This window comes from Lytechinus variegatus, chromosome 11 (genome assembly GCF_018143015.1).
Source record: "Lytechinus variegatus isolate NC3 chromosome 11, Lvar_3.0, whole genome shotgun sequence".
Taxonomy (NCBI): domain Eukaryota; kingdom Metazoa; phylum Echinodermata; class Echinoidea; order Temnopleuroida; family Toxopneustidae; genus Lytechinus; species Lytechinus variegatus.
Window position 1 is genome coordinate 13535309 of NC_054750.1, and position 27181 is coordinate 13562489.

At 36.6% G+C, this 27181-nt stretch overlaps 2 protein-coding genes across 3 annotated transcripts; one reads left to right on the plus strand and one right to left on the minus strand.

Moving 5' to 3' along the window:
- Positions 1 to 1264: 1264 nt before the first annotated feature.
- On the minus strand, positions 1265 to 18789 carry LOC121424105. 2 transcript variants are annotated; one of them, XM_041619703.1, is made up of 9 exons: positions 18673 to 18789; positions 8704 to 8902; positions 7941 to 8077; positions 6730 to 7303; positions 6131 to 6206; positions 5001 to 5651; positions 4039 to 4131; positions 3125 to 3288; positions 1265 to 2154 (listed from the first exon to the last, which is right to left on the minus strand). In XM_041619703.1, exons 2-9 carry the CDS (start codon positions 8860 to 8862, stop codon positions 2077 to 2079), a joined length of 1932 nt encoding a protein of 643 aa, XP_041475637.1. In that variant the 5' UTR covers positions 8863 to 8902; positions 18673 to 18789; the 3' UTR covers positions 1265 to 2076. The 2 variants fall into 2 exon arrangements, with proteins under 2 accessions (XP_041475637.1, XP_041475636.1); XM_041619702.1 differs by having other exon boundaries at positions 6730 to 7306.
- Positions 18790 to 18918: 129 nt separating this feature from the next.
- On the plus strand, positions 18919 to 27181 carry LOC121424353 (GTP:AMP phosphotransferase AK3, mitochondrial-like). Its single transcript, XM_041620003.1, has 5 exons — positions 18919 to 19080; positions 24393 to 24509; positions 25281 to 25453; positions 25914 to 26032; positions 26877 to 27181. The coding sequence occupies exons 1-5, from the start codon at positions 18939 to 18941 to the stop codon at positions 26989 to 26991; spliced, it is 666 nt and encodes a 221-aa protein (XP_041475937.1). The 5' UTR covers positions 18919 to 18938; the 3' UTR covers positions 26992 to 27181.

Consider the following 27181-nt stretch of genomic DNA (forward strand, 5'->3'; position numbering starts at 1 on the left):
ATATGTCTTTATTATAAGGGAAAAAAATGACAATGTCTTTAACGACAACAGCAAGCATGTGAGGAAAACAACAGTAATAATTACAAGAATAGGCCTACTGGTGATTGAATTTGAAGGCAAGCAGAAGCACACGATCGGAGAGAACTTCAACTGGACAAAATAAACATATTGAGGTACGGATCTCGTCTACATTGGGGGAAAACGACTTCCAAGAACATTGTTCACAGGTAATGTTGAAATAATTTTGATATATTTATAATGGTGGAAAATATATTTTCATATAGCCTATCGATTTTTATATTTGTTTAAATATATTTGTAACAATATTTATATATTGTTTTAATCCAGTTATAGTCTACAGTATTAAACTGACACTAGGGGGTCTATAAATATATTTTTAAAATATATTTGTTAATTCATCCCATTTTAATCCTCACATTACTATCAGTAGTTTGGATTTAATTATTAAAGGCGTGGCGCAAATGCAAAGTGAAGCCAATTGTTTCCTATAATCTACTAATGCACACACAACATCGCAATTGCCAATTTTGGCGAACCATTATGATCAAGAGTTGAACCCTTATCTACTAGTACTAGAACTTTACACTCGCCGGAGTGTGCAAAGTTTGGCGAACCAGTATGATCACATAATGAACCTTACCTAGTTTACTCTCGCCCATACAAGTTCAACAACTACTACTACTATGATCAATCATTGACCCGAACCTATTTTGCGCTCAATTGACATTCAGCCAATGAGCATGAAGTAACCCAGCGCGAGTGAGCGTTTATTTACCATGTTACTATACCATATGCATACTGTCTAATTTGTGCGCATTGTGTGTGTGTATGTGATAAAGCACGTCGGACGTACTACTACTACCTAGTAATTTCTATTCCTATGCAAATTTTCATTCACTATATTCGTACCTGTACTTCATTAAGTAGTTTTAAAACTTGGGAATTATTTATGGATAATACCATAAATAGTACATCGTCATCGCCATTGTTTCTAACCCAAAGTCCTGTAGATTCAATAATTTTATGTTCTGTCATTTTCTTTTCATGAGGGGAGGGTATAGATTTTAAGTTTAATGGTATTTTCCTTTGGAAACATTTTCAGCAAGTTATTTTAGTCTTAGACTTACGCATAGATATGGGATGACTGAGTTGCTTTACGTGAGAGTAATCGTTAAGGCTCTGACTGGGTTTCAAGCGTGAAATTAACAACACGCTAAAATGATGGGTAGCGATTCGCAAAATATCTGTATCGTACAGTATCCCGAAGTATGTCGACCAAACAAGACACCAGGAAATATCCTCCTTTGTCAGAGAAAATGCCTCATAGTTCGAAGATTATCTTTAAGATACCCATCCTTCTACCTTCCCTGGAGTTAAGGATAATGACGAAATGAACTCTCTGATGCAGAATTGCAGTGCTAAAAGAAGTACATGCGTACTATGAGAGGGGTCGGGACAACTCGGACCGTGGGCCGAGTTGATAAGAATATGACATCCATGTAAAGCAAATTTGAAATTCGAATGAATAAAACATGAATAAGAGTGGATGAGTGATGTTAGGGGCTCTTTCATTTGCATACACAGACTTCCATATTTGCATTTCATTTTAAAGTAAAACTGGAAAAAAAAGCAACAAATTTCTTCATGAAATGCATATCATATATGATTCTTTGAAGTTTGGCGAAATTTTCAGTATAACGCCTGCTTGATTTTTGTGACCTTTGACCTTCTGCTATTATGACCCAACATAAAATTAGATTACTATTAAATGTACTTCATCATGCATAGAAGAGCCAATGAAAAGACTATCCTTTTCCATTGTCTCAAAATCTAATTAGATCATCATAATAATAATTATAATGGTGTGTTTGTCGGGTCTGTTTGGCATGGCGTTATGTAAAATTATACAAATTCATGAGATGAAAAAAGTTATGCTAAGTTGAACTTGCAGAAACCAGCAAAATAGTCAAGTTATTGCAAAGAGAATATCTGGAAAACCTGAACATAGTGTCACCGGCATCAACATGCAGTTCACAGAGGTAAATCCAGTAGTTATTAAGTAAGGGTTTCCTCTCCATCAAAAGATGTCTTTCTTTTAACTTTCCTCCTTCTCTTCTTCTGCTTCTTGATGTACTGAGAGATAGAACGAAAAAGACATTACAGGAATGATGAAATAAGAATTTGAAATGATTTGTCTTTACTTTGCACTTCATATGGACAGGTGTAATGTCCCTAAAGTGGATGGCATGAGTAGGTCATTAAGTCAAGTAAAAGTAGAACAAAATGAGGGTCAGACATACAGAAAACTTGATCATTTTATACCATTGCACAGGCTTAATTTTCACATCATGTCCTTTTTATACTTTGCTAATAAAACTGCCTGAAAGCATATGATTATAAAGACCATAAATACTTGCCAACAACGGAAATGGGAAAAGAGGGACAAATATAGCCAGAGGACACTAAATACCCCTAGCTCCAGGGGATTCTTATTTGTCACTCATTTACCTCAATATCTCAACCGATAGGGGTATCAAGGTGGCCAAACCTACATTAAGCTGAATGCAAAATAGTACTCTGGAAGGCTATTTCAGGCTTTATAAAATGATACGAAAAACATTATACTTTCTACAAACAGAATAAAACACTAAAATGGACTACACTCTCCAGCTTTTCCAGTCAATTTTCAAAAACATTAATGTAAGGAAAAAATCATGATCATGTCCCTCTAAACCTAAACGAAGTTCAGAAAATGCTCTTTATATTCTTTGTTAAAATGTTGCACTCATTTGCCACTAAATTTCCTTGAAAGATTTACAGGAGCTGTTAAGAAAGGCAAAGACTATACATACCTGGACCCTGTATCATAGAGCTTAATGATTGATCATAAGGCTAACTTCTATGTTTGATTGTGTATGATCAATTGCAAAAATCAGTCCACAATCAATCGCTAAGCTTAATGATATAGGGACCTGGCCCAGAAATTCAACACATGTACATAATTCTAGGAAAACCAGGTCTGTGCCTGATCTGGAAGGTATATTGAAGACTTGATGGAATAAACAATTAGTTTCCAAAGCAGAGGTATCGATCCACAACTTACTGATTTTGTATTTTCCAATGTTGTGTAGGAGTAATCTTCTTGTAATGAATCAAGGAAGGCTTGGTGTTGTCTCATGGTATTGGTGATGGCTAGCTGTGTTTGTCTGACTTGAGCTAACAGGTTTGTATGCAGCATCAGTGAAGTAGAGTCAAATGTGCTCAGCGCTGTGTAACAAAATAATACAGGAAGAAAAAAAACATATGATATGACATAACATACATTGTACCAGTTGTGGTAACAATCTCAATATTAGTTCAAAGAGAATCCAATAAAATTACCACCCAAGTGTTTGTATATATAAATACAGAAATATGTGCCGAATAGCTCTGGATGAAAATGCATAATTGCTGAGAAATGAGCAAAATAAGCAAAGAATTTCCTCCAATATCTGGTATTTTTCCAAGCAATATTAATAAACTGTCCCACATATGCTTTTCTGTGTTAGTGATCATCAGGAAAATCGGTTTTGAGCTAAGATTTCATGATTTTACTAAGATAAAATTATATTAATATACCAGTACTATATATATGCGTGAGAGAGAGAGAGAGGGTGTGTGCGGGTGTGTGTGTGATATGGTGGCAATTGAACAGATTTTCTCATGAAATAATTGTTTGCAGCAACTACTTTCTTTTACCTTTAACATAGAAATTACAAGAGACTTTCTTCCTCCTGTTACTGCGATTGCATATTGTTAAATAATTCAAATAATGCACAGAGATGGAAGGGCATTCACAACTAAAAATGCACTACTGCAAATACACTTGCGAGCAATACATTGTCAAGTTAATATACTCACTTGTGCATTATTTGTGTGATAATCATAGTACAAAGTGAATTTTGCAGCATGGTCTATTCTATGTAAGGTGGGGGCAACTTTGCAGTTGTTGAAAAAGTTGATAATCAAAAGACTTACTTTGCAAAACTGATGGATCAACATGATGCGAAACTGTGTCCTTATTGTTGGCACTGAGAAGATTAAAGTAACTTGGTGTCTGGAAATTATAATCTAAAGGGGTGTCAAATTACAAAATAAAGACAATAATGAAATGAGAATAAAAAAATGTTCAGAGTACAGTACCTTATAAAATGAATACATGGATCAAGTTTACATGTAAATTTGTTACTGGATCTATTATTGAGCCATTATTATAGTTGACCTTTTTAATCGGTGACCTTTGAACCTGCGTGAAAATGTCATCAATTCAATGATTCATACTACTACTACTACTACTACTACTACTACTACTACTACTACTACTACTACTACTACTACTACTACTACTACTACTACTACTACTACTACTACTACTACTACTACTACTACTACTACTACTACTACTACTACTACTACTACTACTACTACTACTACTACTACTACTACTACTACTACTACTACTACTACTACTACTACTACTACTACTACTACTACTACTACTACTACTACTACTACTACTACTACTACTACTACTACTACTACTACTACTACTACTACTACTACTACTACTACTACTACTACTACTACTAACTACTACTACTACTACTACTACTAACAATACTAAAGTACTGCAACAATAATGCAGAGTGTGCAAGGGGTTGTTGTCATTATTACACTGGCATTTGCCCAGCTGCCCCTTTCTTGGTGCACAGGCATTTTAACGAATAAATAATCCTGCAACAGATTGAAAGGAGTTGACACTGGCCTGTCTTCTCGGTTTTGGAATGACATAGGAAGGAGCAGCTGCATAACGAAGAGAGCATGTAGATCTTTGTTGCTGAAATAATGAAAAAATGTAAGAAGGTAGTGTGGTTGACAGAGATTTATGAAAGATATTCATACTGTATGAAACTGATATACACTATAAAGAAATTTCATACCATTGAGCCAATGATGGTTGATGGAATGCAAAGAACCTGAAGTTTGAACTCCTACATCCTGTCCACTGATTGGTCGAATCCTTTTGGAATGACTTCTCATAGTGGAAGCACTGGAAAAATCACTAGAAATTGTTTCATCATCAGTTAGAGTTTTATCATCAGATGTAGTTTTATCCTCAGTATTAGATAGGGTGTCAAAGTCATGTGAGTAAGAATCAGACCTGGCCGATGTGATGGTTCTGACGCTGGAATCTGATTTCTTGGATCTTGTGCTGGTACTCCTGCTGTAACTATGGCTACTCCTTGAATGAAAAGAATGTGACTTTGTTTCTGAGAGGAAGCTTGCTGAGCTGTACGATGCAACCGAACTGTAAGAATTATCAGCAGTCCTGGAGCGATATGACGCATCATCATGATTCGAAGCTACAGAATCCTCAACTGGTGAAGGACTCCTACTTCTAATGCTCTCAGTGTCTGTGTGATGAGATGGTATATCATGATGAATGGATGAGACTGGGGAATGTATGGCACTTGGTGGTAGTAGGTCATCGATGGTCTGTAGTCCGTCCAGTGTAAGACCTATATCCTCTCCTATCGACTCAACGATAGATTCATCTGCAGAGACAACATCCATATCTCCTTCTAGGTAACCTGTTTGGGCATTGTACGAGTACACAGAATGGATTCAAATTATGAAAAATACTGGGAACAGATCAATTATTAAAGTAGAGGAAAACCCCTGTTAACCTAGCATGCATTAGGCCTTTTGGTACAGCAGAAGTGTTGACTTTGACAGATTTAAATATCAAACATTCCCCCTTTTTATTTACCCTAAATATACAATGTAATAATCCAAGACCACAAAGAACCAAGCTGTGTATGCCCTGATGCCTGGCCTCAATGCTCCTCTTGTTTGCCTTGGAAATGTTGGTGCCCCTTTAAATTTTCCTAATTAGTATAGGAATAAATATGTTCTGTACCTGGTTCACTTGATTCTGGTTGTATATAATATCTGCAGTGGTTTTTTATTCTCAATTGTATATGATTTACTGTCCATTTTTATTGAATTTTGGAAATAATTTAAACTAAAATTGAAAAGAAAAAAATATATGTATAGTATTTGTGCATACCATTATCTGAGATCTTCTGTGCAGATACATCATTGTCTGATACTTGATCAGAAATTCTATCAGAATGCTCCACTTCCTGTACAAGAAACACAACAGATTTATCAAATTTTCATCTCACAACATTGCAATAACATTATTAAAGATACAAGTCAAGATGAGAAAAGGTGTAAGAAACTATAGGATACCCATATCTGATTGTGACAATCGCAGTATAATGTCCCAGGCACATGTTTGTATTCCGTCTGACTTGTAATTTCTCTAAGGCATTAATATTTTCCAAGAAATCATATTGAAAAAACTGTTTCAAATTACCCCCTTTTTGCGACGCTTGTTTTTATATGATTTACAAGTAGGCCTAAGTATATGAATCCTTTTTATCTCAGTTTTGGACTGACAATTTAGAGGCATTTATACATACATACGTATACATAATAATAATTAAGTAAACAATAATAATAATAATATATTAATAATAATAATGTAAAATAATGACAACAATAATAATAATAACAACAATAATAATAATAAAAATGATAATAATTAAGAAGGTGCTGATAATACATGTTTTTTTCAAATGATGCTCTATTCATGTATATTACCTTGATCAAAGAGGGGGATAGGTTGGTGTCTCCTAGCAAATAGTCAATACTCTCTTCATCGGTATCAAGCTCAGCCATTATCTTACTGTAAACATTCCGACTACTTGTATTGCTCCTTCGTTGTGTCTTTGTAGCTGGCGTAGATGTCAAGGGCACGGTGGAATTCATCCTAGTATCTCTTGCATTATTAGGAGCATAAAGTTCATCAGAGTCATAGTCAGGAGGATTTGCTTGTTTAGACTCTTTATCCTGTACAGGCTCTTGGGCTTTACTTGGTGGCTTTTTCAAGAATCTAAACTTGTCAGGTTTCGGCTCAGACACAGGAGGGCTTGGGGTATTGCGAGTGAAGTCACGCTCTTGGTGGTATTTGTCAGATCGGTCTTCCGATGAATCATCGCTGTCTAGATTCATGTGCCTAGAGGTTATCTTTGCACTTAGTTTTGAAGCTCGTTGAAGGGCACTAGATGTAAAGCTCTTGGTCTTCTTCCCTGAGATGGTTCCCGACTCCTTCCTCACTGATGGTTGAATACTCTGTGCTCTTTGAGAGGAACCAAATAGTGCTGTGCTCGACGAGCTGCTTCAAGGAAAACAGAATAAATGTGGTTAAATAACAAATCTTTGGAGATTACAAGCAAAAAGCCGCATCTTTCATCTTTCAGCAGCAAAACGTTGGATCTTACAGAAGCTCTCTGGATTCCCCATGTTTATGTCAATGATGAAATGTTAAGGATTAGAAAAGTAAATAAAAAAGGCTTAACAACTTCCTGCTTGAGAATACAGCCATAAGTGGATCTGACTTCTGGAAGACATTTGAACAAGTAAAGGAGTAAAAAAAAGCATAGCTTCATATCATATCCATTACAGTCACAAGTGTGATGCTATGATGTACAAATTTCTCTCTGAATGCCACACCTATTACACACTGAATTTGCCCCTATTCTATATTTTTCTATACAGTTTCTAGGGAAATGGTGCTTAGGAGAATGTCTTCCTTTAAGTACAAAACAGCTGAGAGAGATGTCCCTATCACTTGTCACAATCTTCACTGCAGATTTCCAAATTGTGATTAGCGTGTCTTCATGATCTCATTTTTCAACGGCACAATCTTTCTTATTCCTAGACCCATTTCCCCCCCCCACGTTTTTTTTATTTTTCTCCTTTTACAAAATTATTCTGCATTCCAATTCAAGAATGGTCGGATATGTACTTACCTTGACTTTTTCATGAATTTCATTGTATTAGATGTCTTCACTTCATCAGAAAGACTCAAATCACTCAACCCAGAGCTGATGTCATCTACATTTTTCTTTTTCCCTGATGTCTTCTTTGAAAGCTGGGACAGGTAGGCCTATTATATAAACAAAAGGAATGAAAAAATCATAACCTCTATAAAAAAAGCAAATGAAAAATATAAATATCGCAGAAGGTTATGACTGCATGTAAGCATCATTACTCCTCAGAAGGTTATTACTACATAGAAGACATAACAGTACCTTACATCTTCACACCCAAACCCATGAGAATTGGGCAAAAAATGAGGAAGTAGTTTGCTCATTGAGGTTTGCTTTAGATTCATTGCCATAATATGTTGTTACCATCGTGAAGGGTAGATAAGAAATAATATTAATTCCAATTATCAGTAACAACACAAATTACGAAGAGGTCTGGAGTGTGTCTGTGTAAGAATGAAATCTCACTAAATGTTTTATTAAGAATATCAGTCTTTTCTTTATACACTTGGCTTCCTAGCTCACATCAAAATTGAACCCACAGTACCATAACAAATACGTTCAAAATAGAGCATGTCTGTTGGGCATGAACCAATGTGCTGTTGTGTTTTTACACCATACAACTGTAATTATTTTAGTGCAATTGTGCACTAAAAAGTGCAATTTTTGCAAAAGTGTAATTTTAAGTCTAAAATAAATCATGTGAAACATCTCCACCCTCCTTCCCGGTTCACACATTACTTACAGCAATGTCTTCATCTTCAGGGTTTCTGCTTGGTTGTTTTTGTTCCTGTTGAGATTTCTTCAAGTTTCCTCTACCATCTGATGTAAAATTCTGTCCCCTTGTATAACTCCTTGACTTCTCCAGGAGAGATGCAGCTCCACCCTTAATTGAGTGCTTCATTCTTTATCTTGAACTATGTTTCACCAATGAGCATGGTGTACTGAAAACCAAAGAAAACAATTTCAGGCTTCACGCATGGGAAACAAAGTGTTTTGTAGCATATGCGCTGCATTGGGGTGGGGAAATTCCTTTCTATTGAGCTCGGCACACATGCAAACGCATTTCATGTGCATCTCTACCGGTTTGGCAATTTTGAACGTTTCATTGCACAAAACAGAAAATCTGAGGGACTGTCCGTTTCAGTTTTCAAAAATTTCTCCAAATAAGAAATCAAGGAAAGTTCATTCACCTGTAAAGTGCCGACACCAATCAAGTGCACTAGTCAATGTAAACAAATAAGGTTTCATAACAAGATTATTGGAAGACCACAAGTCATAAAAATAGAGAGAAAACGGGGGGGGGGGGGGGGGGAATAGAGGTCAATGTCCACTGAAATGTATCTTTAGCACTCTCAATACGGAATACCCATAACTGCTGTCTAAGATGGTCGATTGTGCTGAGGGGGAGTGAAAAACAATGTCCTCATAAACAATGACAACTTCAATAACTCAAGATACAATATGTCTCACTTTATTGGAATATCTGTTTCCCAGGACAATCCCAAATTTTGGACTGGCTCCTCGAACTTAAGAGGGCCATGTCTGCGCATCTAAAATTTGACTTCAGATTAAACATAATTTTTTTTCACAAAAACTTTCAGCTGAATCTTGTAAGTGTGCCAAAAATCTCATAAAAATTTAAGAGAAATAGATCTAGACTCTATATGATTTTCTTGGAAACAACCTTGGCCAGTCATTTTCAGATTGAACAAAAATATGGTGCCCGATGTCTGCACACCCTTTCAATTTACGCATGATTCAGGGATTTTGATGAGAAAAGGCTGCATTTTTTAGGCCATGCCATCACATGAAATGCCCGAAATTCATTATTTTTCCACCATATTTTTTTTCAAAGAACATCTACGTATTGCATGTGCAAAGTTTGTGGTTGTTGCATATCTTCTTACTTGAATCATGAAAATAAGTGTGTGCGCAGACAAGGGGGACTGCGCAGACTTGAGGGACCTCATTTTTAAAGGTCAAGTCCACCTCAGAAAAATGTTGATTTGAATCAATAGAGAAAAATCAGACAAGCACAATGCTGCAAATTTCATCAAAGTCAAATGTAAAATAAGAAAGTTATGACATTTCAAATTTTCGCTTATTTTTAACAAAATAGTTACATGAATGAGCCAGTTACATCCAAATGAGAGAGTCGATGACGTCACTCACTATTTCTTTTGCCTTTTATTGTTTGAATTATACAATACATGTATTTCAATTTTTACGAATTTGATGATTAGGACCTCCTTGCCTGAAGCACAAAATGCTAAAATAATGGAATTCCACGTGTTCTGGGAGGAATGAAACTTCATTTCACATGACAATGACGAGAAAATCAAAATATTTCATATTTCATATAATAAAATACAAAAGAAATAGTGAGTGATGTCATCAACTCTCTCATTTGGATGTAACTGGCTCGTTCATACAACTATTTTGTTGAAAATAAGCGAAACTTTAAAATGCCATAACTTTCTTATTTTACATCCGATTTTGATGAAATTTTCAGTGTTATGCTTGAATTTTTCTCTTTTTATTCAAATCAAGTTTTTGTTGGGGTGGACTTGTCCTTTAACATTTACTGGAGGAGAAATAAGAAAATTAAAACACCAAGAACAAACATTGATCTATTATTCTATTTCTTGATTTCTTTTCCAAGACCAAGACAAGACTTTCTAAGACTAAATTCTTGTTGTCCTATCCTTGTTAATATTATCTGTATTAATCCAGCTCGGTGATGTAGCTTGCTTTAGCAGTCATTTCAATGTTCTCTACATCAATCGGCACCCACTCAAGGGTTCATTACATGCCGTCGGCACCACGCACAGAAAAATCAAGCCATTTAAGTAGGGTAGGCAATGGCACTAGATTTGTGCTGTAGACATGTGTCCAAAAAGACAATAGGTGAATTGACCTCAAATTTTCCTTCGATATTTTGATCGAACATTGTAGTTAAAAGTAGCGACATCTTCACATTTTCTGGCAGCCAAGTTGATTATCAACGTGACATGTTTCCACAGCTCCTCACGTAGGCCTAGGCTCAAACAGCCTAGGTCAGCATAAAGACTGTAAAATGCCAATTTCTAGCCACTGGCCCACACAGTATCACCTTTGGGGATGGGCCAATATGCTACATGCATTTCCAGGCACATTTTATGGAGTAGACTATTTAAGCCTTTAAATATTTTTCACTATTTAGGAAATTCTGAGGTGAGTTTTGAGCAATGTCTGTGATAATGCATTGTAATGCTAATAAAGAATATATTAAAGTAATGATTTTTAGTAGAAATGGTGTTTGGTTTATTTTTTTTTGTCCTAACTAAAATGTTAAGATTTAGTTATTTGGAACTCGTGTGTTGTGGATGCCAGAAGCTTAACTGTTAAAGGGGAATAAACCTTTGGAACGCGTAGGCTGTGTCAAAGCAGAAAAATCAAAGAATAAGAACAAAGAAAGTTTGAGAAAAATTGTACAAATAATTAGAAAGTAATGAGCATTTGAATATTGCAATCACTAATGCCATGGAGATCCTTCCATTGGCAATGCGACAAGGATGTGTGATGTAACATGTGAACAACTTTTGCTTTGATGGACTAAATTGTATAAAAAAACCCACCCATGGTTTCAAATCATCTCGTGTGTGAAGGATTCATATGCACCAGGTACACGCAAATCTTTCACACTTTTTTACTAAAATAACTATGACTTACATCATAGCTAAGAATTCTAATTGTGCTATGACACTTACCGAACCATATGGATCGTTTGTTGACTTCTCTTTGCTCTTTTTTTTAATAAAATAAGAGCATTCCTGCTCAGCATGGATATCAATTTTTGCCTAAAGAGGGCGCACGATATTATTCACAAGCCGGTACGTAGGCACTTAAGAACCAAGTTTGAAAGGATACTCGTAAACTTACGTCACTCTCGCCGATGAATATTCATTAGATCGTGGTCGTGCGTGTTCAATACACACTGAGTGCATGCATGCAGAGAGTTTGTATTGAACATGCACGACCACGATCTAATGAATATTCATCGGCGAGAGTGACGTAATTTTAGGAGTGTCCTTTCAAACTTGGTTCTTAAGTGCCTACCGTTTGTTTACGGTTTTGCAACTTGTACTGCTAGCTGCATTCTAGGCGATCAGCATTATTTTCTTGCTCGTTCAATCCACTTTTTTAGTTTTTAGTGTCATTTGATGTCACTAGTTTATTCACAAATATTCCTTTAGATGAGACTATTGAACTTGCTGCTGATACTATTCTGAAGTATAACAATGATGTATGTTTTAGTAAAGATGAACTGATTGAATTGTTCAAATATGCTATCAAACAGACCCATTTCCTATTCAATGGTGAAATGTATGACCAGGTTGATGGAGTTGCTATGGGCTCTCCTCTTGCCCCTACACTGGCAAACCTATTTATGGGTCATCATGAAAAGAAATGGTTGGAAGAGTTTGAAGGACCCAATGTTCCATTCTATCGCAGATATGTAGACGATGTGTTTTGTATTTTTAACAATGAAGATGAGGTTCAAACCTTTCATGACTATTTGAACTCCAGGCATCCAATATAAATTTCACTGTTGAAAAGGAAGAACGTGGACAGTTGCCCTTTTTAGATATTTTAATCAACAATAGCACAGATGTTTATACTACTTCAGTTTTTCATAAGAAGAATTACACTGGGTTGTATACAAATTTTTTTAGCTTCACTTGTTACAAATACAAAACTGGATTGATTAGAACACTGATAGATAGGGCTTACAAAATTTGCAGTCACTCTCATCTCTTTGATACTTGTATTGAGAATTTGAAAGAAGTATTGAACAGAAACATGTACCCAGGTTGATTAATCGAAAGGGTATTGAACCAATACATTCAAAACATCCCAAACCCAAACAATGGTCAGGAGAAAAAGACTACAAGATTTTTTAAGTTACCATATATTGGTAAAGCATCAAAGGAACTTGAAAAGAGAATCAACATTATGGTTAAACAATATTGCCAAGATCTTCATATTACTCTTTCTTTCTCATCTTTCAAGCTCAGTTGTTTACTTTCTGTGAAAGACTCCATTCCCCAGGAGCTCCGTGCTCGTGTCATATATCAATTTACATGTGCGAGATGTAAAGCTCGCTATATTGGTCAAACCAAGCGTCATTATAAGACACGAGTACAGGAGCACCTGGGGAAGGACAAAAACTCCCATGTCTGGAGACACTTGCAATCGTCACCCCAATGCTTGTTAGAATGCAATACCCACTGTTTCAAAATTCTCGATACTGCTCAAACAGATTTTCAACTAAAAATAAAAGAAGGGCTTTTCATCAAATGGAAACAACCTCAACTAAACCAACAGGTGTACAATTACCAAATAATGTTATCCATTTAATTTAAACCCACCCCTATCTGATAAATCCATAGACTTTGTAACTTTTTACTTCATTCCATTCAACAATTGCATTCCTTGTAATCCTGTGTAACTACATTCTTGAAATTTTTACTTGACATCCCAACTGTATAAATACCAATGACTCTGTTAATAATTTTCAGGCTGAGGATGAGGTGCGACACCTCGAAACATTTTCCGTTTATTAAAATGTAATGTTCTATTCTTTATTTTTGTCTTCAATCCACTTTCATCATCATCTTGTCAAAAGATGGCGTACTTTACCAATAAGTATATACATGAGATGCAATCTGTTGATTTTTGGTACAATTTCCTATTATGCGCTGACGACTTGAATCGAGAATGTTCGATAGGAAAAATTGCTTTTCGATTGTTGTTTGCATACTTTCCACCGCAGTATCAAGGATAATTAAGGACGGATCGAACGGTTGAGACTTGGAGGTAAGCGATAAAAACACTTTTATAAATAATTTCCAATTCCTTTTTAAAACAAACTTAAATCATTCAATAAAAAATACCATAGCGGAGAAATACTGAAAGGTTTGGCGTGTTTCATTCCCTCACATTCGTGTGATGAATGAAAACGTCAAAGTCCACTATGAAATCACATGCGTTGTGCGAGGTAGGTATTAAGCTTTTTGATATACCGGTATTAGTAATACCGTTCGGTATGAAAGTCATACCGGTATGGATACCGCTGTTGAAATTTCAATACCGAAATACCGTCATACCAAAAGTTGAAAATATCATACCGGTATTTTCTTCTGTATTGTCGTTTATGGGTATTTTTACAGTAAAATTAAGCCAAAACAATAAGTTCTTTGGCTCTCTCAATGTATTTAATGAAATCAGAATCCAATAATCTAACCTCGAAATGAATACATCGCCCCTTAACTACTGTCTGAACTCCGTTAGCCGCTGCATGAGGCCTCGGCCCCACCGCTACTGATACTGGGGTGCATGTCGGCTCAGCTCCATGCACTCGTGTACACAGCTACAGTAAACAACGAAGTCGACCGAGACGGAGAGCATTTCATGAAGAGTTTTTTTCAGTGGTTTCAACAACAGATTTGCTTTCCGCCAATCACATGCGAGGGTTTCCTAGCTTGTAACATCCCTCTACACAAACAAAATCACTGACAAAACTCTTTTTGAAACACTCCCTAGCCTGCCTTTTGACCACGTGGTGTATTGCGGGCTTCAACAAAGTATCAACCTTGGCTTGGGGCGTTGACAGACAAACCACAGGGATTAACACTTGTTTTTTCTTTATGCAAGTTTTTTTTTTCTCGGACTGCTCTTAACTTGTATCAATGGGAATGTCCACTGAGTTTTTTTTTTTTTTGGGGGGGGGGTGCTGTGCATTGACAGACAAACCACAGGGATTAACACTTTTTTTTCTTTATGCAATGTTTTTTTCTGGACTGCTCTTGACTTGTTTCAATTATGACAAGTTTACTTTTATACTATAAGCCTGCTACAAAAATCGTCTGACCCCCCCAAAAAAAATATAATAATAATAATAAATAAATACATGAAGAAAAAAATAATACATTAATGAATAAATAAATTAAATATGAAAATAAAAAAAGACAGAAAATGTTGATAACATTAACAGGAAAAAAATGTTACGCCATCCCTCTTTGTTTATTTTGATCTGTGAAGTGATCGTAAATGGAAGAAAGTGGCTGAGAATATTTGTGTGATTTGTGATGGGTGTTGTATCCGTTTTGTGCATGTGCGGTCATGAATAAAATAAAATAAACTATTGGATTGATTGTAATTTAAATTTATGATGGTCTCGTGGCGTGATAAGATGTTGATCAACTAAAATTTGGCATGTGTGAAAGATGAAATTGACAAAAAAGAGGGGAAGATCGAGATTCGGAGAAGAGGAGGATGTTGATTGTTCGTGGTAAGAGAGGGGTGGTGACGGGGAGAGAATGGGCCGATGGGAAAGAGAGAGTGAAGAATTAAGGGGCTGGGGAGATAAAGAAAAACAAAAGCAAGAAAAATGAGTGAGAAAGAGGCAGCCAGGGGATAAGAAGTTTAGGGGGAGGGTTTTACTTTTAGACAACGTGGAGATTCACAAGAGGGGGGGGTCAACACAATGGACATTTATAAGAAAAGTTATTTACGAGACGTCAAAATTTGAGGTCAACAAACTTTGAACCTTCGACGAACACGTGTTGATGTGAGTGGTAAACAAAAGGGGCGAATCTGAATGTGAATGAGTGGGGCCAGATCGGTGAAGGGAAAATCACGCATATATCCTTGACAGTTTTAGCAGGGAATTTTGGTGCTTGGAAGTTAGGGCATGTACACACGTTTAGCAAAGTAAGTACATGTAGCAGTGAGTTTGTGCTAGGCCCGTTTTGAAAGTCCATTTTTGATGCACGTGTACACGGCGTGTTTTTCGGTCGTGTACATGTGTACACGTTGTAAACACTGTGAGCGAGTTCTGTTTTCATGTCGACACGGACCCGCATCAACATGTCATAAAAAAGGGGTCTATATAGCCTAAGTCACGGTTTTAAAGCTTACCTGATAAGTTTGAAGTTACAATCCACAAAAATTGGTGCAAATTAAAAGTTTACTCGGCTTAGCAGCGCATTAAATTAATAAAGAATGCAAAAGAAAATCAGTGCAGGGCCCTAGCTAGCGCCGACGCTCGTTGGATGCGCATTTTGTATACTGTACCGTACATGCATGCACAGATCGCTGCAGAATAAGTGTAACTGAAGTTATCGATTGATTTTCATTATTATGTTGCCAATTTGAAGAGCGTTTGTTTGTAGGCTTGTAGCACATGTGTGCGAGCGTATAACACGTAAGTTGAAGCGATGATCGCTATCGCAATTGGTGATTCTCAAATTGACTCTGAGTGTGATTGAGCAACGCTTTCGAGCTTTCGAGACCGGAGCAGACCCATTTCGTGGTACAAAAACGTGAGTCTCCAGAAAGAATGTGGATTAACTTGGCGATTTTGGAAGTGAACTCACTCTGGATTAATTGAAATATATTGACATATTAGTATTTAAAACATGTGCAGTGTCTGAGAACTAAGATTTAATGTGAGGCTGTGAGCTTGTTCACTGACTTTGTAGCCCCATGCAAGCTTTATGCAGACGCTACCGTGTACACGGTGATGGAATTTAGTACACGTGCACTGACTTGACCGTGCGTGTACACGTGTACACGTGTACCCGAAACGGGCCTAGTTTGTGCGGTGTAACATTTGGCAACTTGACTTATTGATTTCGTACCATCTGCTTGCTGAGATAATTTTGCACACATGCACAGGTAATTCACAGCTCTTGTTGGGGAGATGATCGTATAACTTTTGGTAAAGAAAGAGAAAGTTTTTGTCATTGAGAATGGACCATGCTGAGCATTCCTCGGCTGACCACAAGCATCCCCTCTTTATCCGAGGCCATATCAGGGCTAAACAAACATTGGTCACTGTTTGCACAATAAATTGGGAATTTAGTCGGTATTAGTCGGTATACCGGTATTGAAGCTATTAGTAATACCGGTATTGAAAATATCAATACCGAAAAAGCTTAGTAGGTATTACTAACCTCGCATGTTGTGTGAGTGAAAAAAAGACCAAAATATCTCTTTTTGCTTTTTCTTATCATGCTTGGTGATACAAACTCTTTATCCATGATGTATTCTTTAAAAATCTGTATTGCATGCCCTCCAATAGAAAGAACACATGATCTACTGGTAGATGTGATAAAAGCTAGAGGCAATTTAAGTGAAATATATACTGAAGTAATGGGGAGAGTTGTTCACAAGTGACATCATACATCTTTGTCACATTGCCAATGACATGTACAAGCGCGACCCAAAAGTTAGTTAGAAATCCACTGCCACATGTGGTTCTGTGTGCGAGGTTATACTAATGATACTAACCTCTCACCACTCATTCATTGAACAAGGTTATGATATAACCTTGTTCTCAGTTATATCTCCATGTGTGGCAAAATAAGGGTGGCAATGTTTGGCTAATTTTCTCTTTTTGTTTGGGGCAAATGCTTGATGTTTTTACACTGACAGTTTCCATTACACCTATTATGCATACAACTTGGCTCTTATTTAAATTTGATACTTTAATCATTTTTTTCTAAATTAAAAATAGAGATCAAAAAAAGAAAATTTTCTTGCCATATAACTTTCCACCAATAGAGGGCGTACACAAAAATATGCCCAAAATTCAAGTTTTTGAGCACTCTGGTGAATACAAAAATTATTCCCAAGTTACTAATGAAAAATAAATTGCAACTGTACGGAAATTAGTAATTTTGGTCACAAAAGTGATATTTTAATGACTTTTTAAAGTGTGTGCTCTGGACAACATTGGCATACCATAGTCCTACCTGTAGATTCCCCACAGGCAGGGTGGTAGCAGTGAACAAACATCAAGCATCAAACATCAAGCATTTAACATCAAGCATTTAAATTTAAATAAGAGCCAAGTTGTATGAATAATAGGTGTAATGGAAACTGTCAGTGTAAAAACATCAAGCATTTGCCCCAAACAAAAAGAGAAAATTAGCCAAACATTGCCACCCTTATTTTGCCACACATGGAGATATAACTGAGAACAAGGTTATATCAATTATCATAACCTTGTTCATTGAATGAGTGCCTCTCACCAGGGTTGGCACGTTTTAAACGGTGTTTTAAAACACCTGTTTTTTAACAAAAAAAGTGTAAACACCGCCATAGCAATAAGCTGTGTGCAATAAATTTGCTTGGATGTAATTTTAGATGATTTTTTTTTTCATATTTTATTTCAGATTTTTGTTTTTCTTTTATACAATATCTCATAGATCTTCGATCAACAACCTTATCATTTTCGGGAAGTAATTCCCCTATTGTTTGATATATTATTCCTCAGTTTTTTGTTTCAATTTTTTTTTAAATTAAAATTTAATTAATAATAAAACAAATGAATATAAAAGAAAATAAATGATAAAAATAATAATACTACAGAAAATTGTTACCTTACTTTTCATAGTGTGTGCAAAAATAGTCAATCATGAATTATTGCCAAATAAAAAAAAAGAAAAGGAATGGATAAATATAAAATCTGCCCTTTTCATTTTTCCCCTTTTTTGCATACATGACAATCGATAGGTGGGACTGCACACAACATTCTGTAATTCATGAATCCTCCTGAGCGCGAGCTGAATCGGACTCCAAAAATTTCCCGGACTAAAAAAGGTCTGCCTTGAAATAGACATGAATAGTATACAGAAATACACTGCCTATACCCTTAACTTACTTCGGTTAAACTGATACTCGTAAAAAAAACTGATAAATTGCTTCTAAAACTTCTGTTCCTCGGGGTTCCTCTTCACGAACAAGACGCAGAAGTTTTTTGAAAATGGCGCCACCACCTGTCGTACCGTAGGCAATGGTACATGCATGATCTATGCACAGAAATACAATACAATTCGTTGGATCTATGATGGAAGGGGGGCGCCGGCCGGGGACATATCGATAACAGTCAAAAACAGTGTACGGTAGTATAGATAACCGATCAACAATATGTCTCGTTTAATTAGAGCTCTCATCATGGGTCCACCGGGATCAGGAAAGGGCACGATGTCATCCCGAATAGTCAAAGAATTTAAACTAAATCATCTATCAAGTGGAGACCTTCTTCGAAGTCAGATTCAACGACAGACAGGTGGTTAAGTTTATCCAATTTACGCGGCGGTCGCGATCGCGGCTGGGCGCGGGCCCGCGGCGCGGCAGGGCCAGGGCAGGGCCAGCATGGCCAGGGAGCGGTATAATAGGGTGCGGTGTGATGGTTGGTGGATAGAGTGGCTAAGCTTGAGTGGGGTCAATGTACCCGCTAGCCTAACCCAGGCCAGGGAGCGTCGGCCCGCGTAGCGGTGCGGCGCCCAGGAGCTCATGTATTGACCCATACTCACGGGACAAGCATGACAAGGGTAGATTATGGTAAAAATATCTAGCAAGTGCAAGATAAATTATGAAAACAGAAATTATGCACTTACCACGATTGGATGAAGGTCTAACGAGTGGCAGTTTTCCTGACATCTGGGCACAGACTGGAACCTCAAAAAACGAAAAGTTCTCTCCTACCCCCGTTTCGATGGGCCATTTTGTTACAATTCATAACAAAAATGGCCGATCGAGACGGGGGTAGAACTAGAAGGAGAAAACTTTTCCCTGGGTTACCACTAGCCTAACCCGGGGGAGGAAGGAGTTGGGCTTACCTTTAGAATCCAATGTCATGAATCGATTACAAAAATCTCTAGATTTTAAAACGAGATAACAACGGATACGTTGTACTTTTTCAGAACTGAACTAATAATAAGTCTTTGACACATAAGTGGATACATGGATACTAAGATACGTGGATACACATGGATACGTGGATACTGGGATACGTACGTGGATACGTAGGATACATGGATACGATGATACGTGGATACGCGGATACGTGGATACGTGGAAATATACTCAGTGGATACATGTGGTTAACGGATACGTGGATACGAGGATACGCGGATACGTGGATACGAGGATGTTTACAGGGGGAGGATCCAGCTTTCGCTACAAGGGGGAAAGGAAGGGAGAGTCTGAAAAATTTCCATCCATTTCTGTCGGTCGTTAACTAAAAGTAGAAACTGGTTGGTTTATAATTCTTTTCTTGGTTTAATCATGGACCTACCAAGGTACTTGTCTAGTCAGGATTGAGAATACATTCTTTATTATCCGTCCTTAATCGTTTAAACGCAAGTTTTTTCTTCACATTTTCCTTTTTTCTGCTTTATAATTGCGACAAGAACTATTTTTATGCTAATATATGCGAAATTAATTTATGCATATTTCTAAAAATTCATATAAAATACTTTTTCTTCTTTAATTGTGGATTGATTTTTACTTGCTCATAACTTTCTCATTATTTGTCGATTTTTCTCAAACTTTCGTTGATCTGTGTCCGATTTTTCTCAAACTTTCGTTGATCTGTTTCTTTGAATTTTCTGTTTTCACACAAGCGATATTGTTCCAAAGATTTCATTCTCCTTTAAGAGTTATGTATTCTAAGTAACATGCACGTATTCTGGGAGGGGTCGTTGCCCTTGCTCCCAGGGTAGGCAAAAAAGGGGGCGCTGAAAAGGGGAAGCAGCGGGTGGAAAGAAAAGATGAATAAAAAGGAGGAAGCATGAAGAGAAAGAGAACTAAGGGGAAAGAGAGAGAAAGAGAGAAGAGGAAAAACAAAACAGGAAAAGATGAATAAAAAGGAGGAAGCATGAAGAGAAAGAGAAATAAGGGGGATAGAGAGAAAAAGAGGGAAAAGGAAAACAGAAAAAGACATAACAAAGGCACCAAATTGACAATAAACAAGGGGGCGCCTAGTTGCTCGTAATGAGGGGGCTACAGACTGACGTTAAACTAGAAGGGGCTCCAAATTGATGTTAGACCAACATGACCAACGGGGGAATCAAATTGTGTTATAAGGAAAGGGTGACAAAGTGACCTTAAACATGGGGGCACCAGATTTGTCCCGAAAGGAGGGGCACCAAATTCACCTGTAACGGGAGGCGCAAAGCTGACCTTCAAATTTGGATGGAGGGAGACAATATAAGGAGAGGGGGAAAAAATGACCTTAACATGGCGAGGAGGCTCCAGACTAACCTTAAACTAGAAGGGGCACCAAATTGATGTTGGACCGAATGGGGCGTCAAATTGTCCTATAAGGAGGGGCGTACGACACATATCACATACTGCATTCCAACAAGACAGTATCTAATTACCAGTTTATTAATTGGTGATGATCTAATTATAGGTATGTCGTGTATACATTGTGTACAGCATAATCGTAGTAAAAATAATTAATGACAATTAAGCACATTATTTAACACAAATTACTAAAGAAATAAAAATGCATACAACGTACAACACCCACTACAAAAAGAGTCAGGAATGTCCGTTTTTAGTTTTAGATTTAAATTTCCACACAAAAACGCGCTCCGGACTGATTGTGTATATACAAAACGTGATTAAAATATAAGAAATTTCTGATCGCAATAGGCCCATAACATATTTTTATTCGCGCTTTGCACTCGAATCACTAAGTTTACATTCCTCTTCACCACTTCAAATAGCGGTAAGAAAATCAGCCTTTTCATAATCCGGTCACTTTATTCAATACTTATCTAGGCATAAATTCATGACATATTATAAATTACATTTCATAATAAAGAATTAAGAATAAAACGAGTCATATAGGACTAATACTTATTCGTATTTATAATCAGAACGAGACATTCACATAATAACCAACCAATGAAAGTCAAATCCAATTTGTGCTCAAAACGAAATATTATATCAAACGCGTCATTGCATGCCGATGTTCTGTTACAAATGCAGTTCTAGTACTCCATGCTCTTTTGAAAGTCATCTGGATGTTAAGTAGGAAGATAATTGTTTTTAAATAAGTAATTTATATGCCAATATTGCACTCCTTACTTCTTATTCCTATCCCTTTCTCTTCATCAAGTTCATTCTTTCTATAATTTTTGAAAAAAATAAATGATATGCCATTCATGCAATAACTCATTCACAAAACTTTATATTCACTCCTTTACTTCTTATTCACATCTTTCTTAAAAAATCGGGACAAAAAAATTAATTATCAGGTCATTTTTGAACTATTAAATCTCTAGTTTTAAGTTAAAAATGATAAATAGAACGACTCATATTAGATAATTCATAATCAAAACGAGACAATCACATTGACGAATGGCTAAGTTACACCCAGGGAGTAGGAATGACTGCTTAAATCCGATGACCGAATCTGTAGGTGTTTAAGTAAAATTGGTTCTTTAGCGCTTTATAAACAACGAGATAAAAGCGCAACAAGACATAGCCCTGAATGAAATTAATTTGTTTAAAAAAACTTGAAAAGGCATAACTTTCCTATTTTACCTTTTTTGATGAAATAGCTTGTTACTCATTTTTCTACTTATTCAAATCAATAATTTTTTGGGTATAGAGTTCACCTTTTATAAGCTGCATATTCGTACATGTTATTATATTAGCCTTTACTAAAAAATCTATAATAATCCAAACAGTTTATTTATGTTTTGTTTACTGAAATCAACTTAATTAAATAAAATCAGTTCTAAAAAGGATTAAAATTTATAGCTAAAATTGTAATTATATGGGCATAGGCAATTGATACATGTTTCGCTATAAAGAGAGCAGCCAATTTGGAACAATTAACTTATTAAAGTAGCCTTTTCTATCTTTCTCTCAAGAAAAATACAAATTAAAAACGATGTAAATTATCTGGCAGAAAGGGTAATTAGGGTGCGTGATGCTTCGTTCTAAAAGTTCTTTTAGTATCATGTACTTCTTTATGTGGTTTCCATGTTCTAGAGTATCAGGAACTCCTTGATGTTCCTTCATAGATAGTACCAAACTATCCACATATCAGCTTATCCGCGTATCCACGTATCCATGTATCCAATAGTATCCACGTATCCGCGTATCCACGTATCCAAGTATCCATGTATCCAATAGTATCCAAGTATCCACGTATCCGCGTATCCACGTATCCGCGTATCCACGTATCCATGTATCCAATAGTATCCAAGTATCCACGTATCCGCGTATCCAAGTATCCATGTATCCAATAGTATCCAAGTATCCACGTATCCACGTATCCATGTATCCAATAGTATCCAAGTATCCACGTATCCACGTATCCAAGTATCCAAGTATCCATGTATCCAATAGTATCCAAGTATCCACGTATCCAAGTATCCATGTATCCATGTATCCAATAGTATCCAAGTATCCACGTATCCGCGTATCCACGTATCCAATAGTATCCAAGTATCCACGTATCCGCGTATCCACGTATCCAAGTATCCATGTATCCATGTATCCAATAGTATCCAAGTATCCACGTATCCGCGTATCCACGTATCCAAGTATCCATGTATCCAATAGTATCCAAGTATCCAAGTATCCACGTATCCACGTATCCGCGTATCCGCGTATCCACGTATCCAAGTATCCATGTATCCAATAGTATCCAAGTATCCACGTATCCAATAGTATCCACGTATCCAAGTATCCAATAGTATTCAAGTATAAGTATTCATATACATGACATAAAAATCTCCCGTTATCCCTGTATACATATCAACGTATATCATTCCTTTACAAAATATAAACATCATGAACATGATTATATACCTTCCCACATGTCCTCCATCACGCTCCCCCTCATTGACCCTTCATATCTTCCCTTTATAAGTCCTCTCATTTTACATCTAATATTGCTGCCACTCTCTCTTACACATCAACCCCGGGCATCAACCATATTGGACAAGTCGTGTACCTTACTCCTTACGGGGCTACCCCCCCCCCCTCTATCCTTTATCCATCTCCCGATTAATTCGTTCACGAACATAGAGGGCGACAAATTGATATCATTGCACAACGGAGGCAACATTATTAGGAATAGGACGTTGCTCTTGTAATCGATTCATGACATTGGATTCTAAAGGTACTCCAGGAGTTGCCAGGAGGCTTCTAAAGAGTAAAATCATTTACTAACGTCAGGTTACTCATACGAAGGCAGGTCTTCCTTTTAAATTTAAGTTTCAGTATACATTTGTCATGTTTGTGTGTACTACCACCAAAAAACCTGAAATTTCGCCCCCGAGATTTCTACTTTCTCTCTAAAACTAGATCTAGCCCTAAATCATGTACATGGGATACAACTTCATTTCCGACATTTCTACGCTATGGATATTATTTTTAGACAAGAATTCATCAAAATATGATAAAAATATGATGAAAAGAAGGAAGAGACTTGCCCAATGTTTACGCCGCCATCTTGTTTTCTATTTTTCTTCACCCACGTTACGCGTATTGTAATAATTCCTATAATTATTCTTGATTGATGTAAACTTTTGATTTGTATACTATTATATTGGATTTGTTCTATTATAGCTGTTGGAGTCCTTGCCAAGCAGTACATTGATAAAGGGAGCCTTGTTCCTGATGATGTCATGGTTAAACTCATCACACATGAACTCAATGGACTACCACCCAACTGGTTATTAGATGGTAATGATAATCATGAAGGCTGTCTCACATATGTACTGTTGTCTAATGATTCTGTATGGGAAAGAAGAGTAGGCCTATAAGATTGTATAACCTTTAAAATCTGCTCAAGGACTTCTTTGGGTCATGTAATGAAAGTTGTCACCACTGACAAGTTGTCATTCTTTAACAGTTAATAGAGAAACATGTGCTTCTCAGCCAAGCAACGTCACAAATTTTTACTGATGTATTTTCAGATTCGACATCTTGTCATTCATGAAACACTCTCCAGAACCTGAATAGACAGCGCTGGCCACTCTAAACTTCAGACATGTTCAAATTGAATTTTTCGGCCATCTATGACGACTGACAAAAATTGAGTCCAGACGCAGATGGTGGTATCATGAGATAGCAGTTAGGTGAAAGCATTTGTTATCAAGGGTGCTGGGAGCTGGGGTGCAGGGCAGTTGCCCCCTTGCAAAAAGGGAGGCTGGGGTAAGACAACATTTTTACCCCTTACCCCCCCCACCCCACCCCGTGAAAATAAGAAGTAATGAATAGATGGATGGATGGATCAATAGATAGATAGATAAATAAGATTAGATTAAAAAAATTTAAAAAGTGATAAAAGAAAGTAAAAAAAGAATAGATGAGAAAGGAATTGTCTGCTTCCTATCTAGACCTATCAACTATGAAGTACACCTCAAAATGTTACATAGCCAAATTTAGATTTAAACCTGATAGTAAATGGTGTAACACTCCTATTATCTTCTTTTCTTTGCCTGTTCTGATAAGGTTTTCCACGGACTGTCTCGCAGGCGGATTCTCTCTCTAAGAATCAAACACTTGATGCTGTGTTGAACTTAGATGTGCCCTTTGATGTCATAGTACAAAGGTTAGAATGGCGATGGATACACCCCGGAAGTGATCGGGTGTATAACTTAGATTGGAATCCACCCAAAGTACCGGTAAGTTTATATTTTTCTAAACAGCCTTAAAGGAGGTAGTATAGGGATTTGCTCAAAAAAGCTGCTCTTGTGACAAGGTGAATTTCTTGGCTAATACTTAATTCTTGAATTATTCAAAACTTTGCATTGAATTACTTTTTAACAACAAGACTTCTGTCCGTCTAGGTTCGATTGGGGAGTGTTCTATGCAGCGTATTGTCAGTGATTTTCACTGACAGTATTACTCTAAGCCAATCAGATGCAAGGATTTCAGTAGTTTGTAACAGTTATCAATGAAAATTATTGTTTTCATGGATTTCCTTAGGCTTTGTGGGCAGGGCCACAATGGGTGGTTCTTGAATTGATTAAATCGGTTGGTGGGGGAGCAAAGATGAGTTTTAATTTTTAGCATGTCAATATTATTTGAAATCAAAATACATTACAAAAATTAAAATTGATATTTTTTGTATTCCCCATATAGTTCAAAGACGATGTAACAGAAGAGGATTTAATTCAGAGAGATGATGACAAACCAGAAACAGTTCGAGCAAGGCTTGAAGCATATGAGCAGCTAACTAAACCAGTCTTAGAATTCTATAGGTATGACAAGTGATCTTTTGTTTTTATTTTCATATTATATATCCTCACTGTGCTGTTCTAAAGAATCTTGTATCTCAAAATGATTTTAAAAAAAGAAATATTTTCTTGTATTCAAATTTTGATTCTAGAGTGACATAAGTAGCAACCTTCTTTTGCCATGGTAGAGTTGTCTACAGGAATCAGAAAAAAGTGTTAATCAAAATTCTTTTGAACTTAATTGTATGGAATGAATGTATGATCCTTTATATTCCAATTGTCTTGATTGATAATTGCTGTTTCTGTGTTAAGGCTGGTGCTCTAAACCCTAAATTATGCCTGCAATTATTGTTTTTATTAAAAGGTGGGAAAATAACATGTATACTGATAGAATGTGAATATACGTTTCTTTGAAAATATTTAAGCCTTTTATACTAACTTTTTAGGTCTTTTGTTTGACTTAAAACTCATTCCTTGTAACATGGAGCACGAAGAAGCTGCTATGCCTAAGTCTGTATCAATGCTTTATTTTTCTGATACTTCTGTGAAATGAACTGCTATATTCTCTTTTGAACTATTATGACTATAGAGTACCGAAGCGATGCCATCAGTTGCCATTGTGTCATGGCAGCCTGGTTCGCTCATATCGCTCTATAGCACGTGTTTCTATTGCACATCACCATTTTTGCAAATACAAATGAGTATAGACGATCGTCAGCTGCGATTCTGTTTAAAACCTGCCGGTTCATTGTCATGACATCGTGACGTCACACTTTTGTACTCTATAAAACAATAGTTCTCTCTCTTTCTGTCTGTCTCTCTCCATTTCTGACTTTCTCCCTCCCTCTCTCTTTCTTTCTCCCCACAGATCCAAAGGAATATTGACAGAGTTCCATGGAACGGAGACAAACCAGATTTGGCCTCATGTCAAAGATTTCTTATCAGATCTCCTTCAGCATCCATCAAAACAAAGTATAGAGTAAAGGTAGCCATTGGAGGTATTTCCTAATCAAGTTTAAAGCCTGTCAAATGTTTTTAGCAATAATGTGAATCGTGCTCCAGTATCATCTGACATACCAATATTTAATACAAAGACCTGGCTGTTGAGTTTTTTTTCAGCCATCAATTTTTTTGGTGAAAATTTTGATTTCATTTCCAGTGTAGAATCTGAAG

Coding starts and splice junctions, on each gene's coding strand:
- LOC121424353 (XM_041620003.1), top strand. CDS start 18,939: ATGTCTCGTTTAATTAGAGCTCTCATCATGGGTCCACCGGGATCAGGA. Junction 19,081..24,392: donor TCAGATTCAACGACAGACAG/GTGGTTAAGTTT, acceptor GTTCTATTATAG/CTGTTGGAGTCCTTGCCAAG. Junction 25,454..25,913: donor GGAATCCACCCAAAGTACCG/GTAAGTTTATAT, acceptor TTCCCCATATAG/TTCAAAGACGATGTAACAGA.
- LOC121424105 (XM_041619702.1), bottom strand. CDS start 8,862: ATGAAGCACTCAATTAAGGGTGGAGCTGCATCTCTCCTGGAGAAGTCA. Junction 6,207..6,729: donor TATCCCCCTCTTTGATCAAG/GTAATATACATG, acceptor TTTCTTGTACAG/GAAGTGGAGCATTCTGATAG. Junction 4,132..5,000: donor CAACCATCATTGGCTCAATG/GTATGAAATTTC, acceptor ACACCCCTTTAG/ATTATAATTTCCAGACACCA.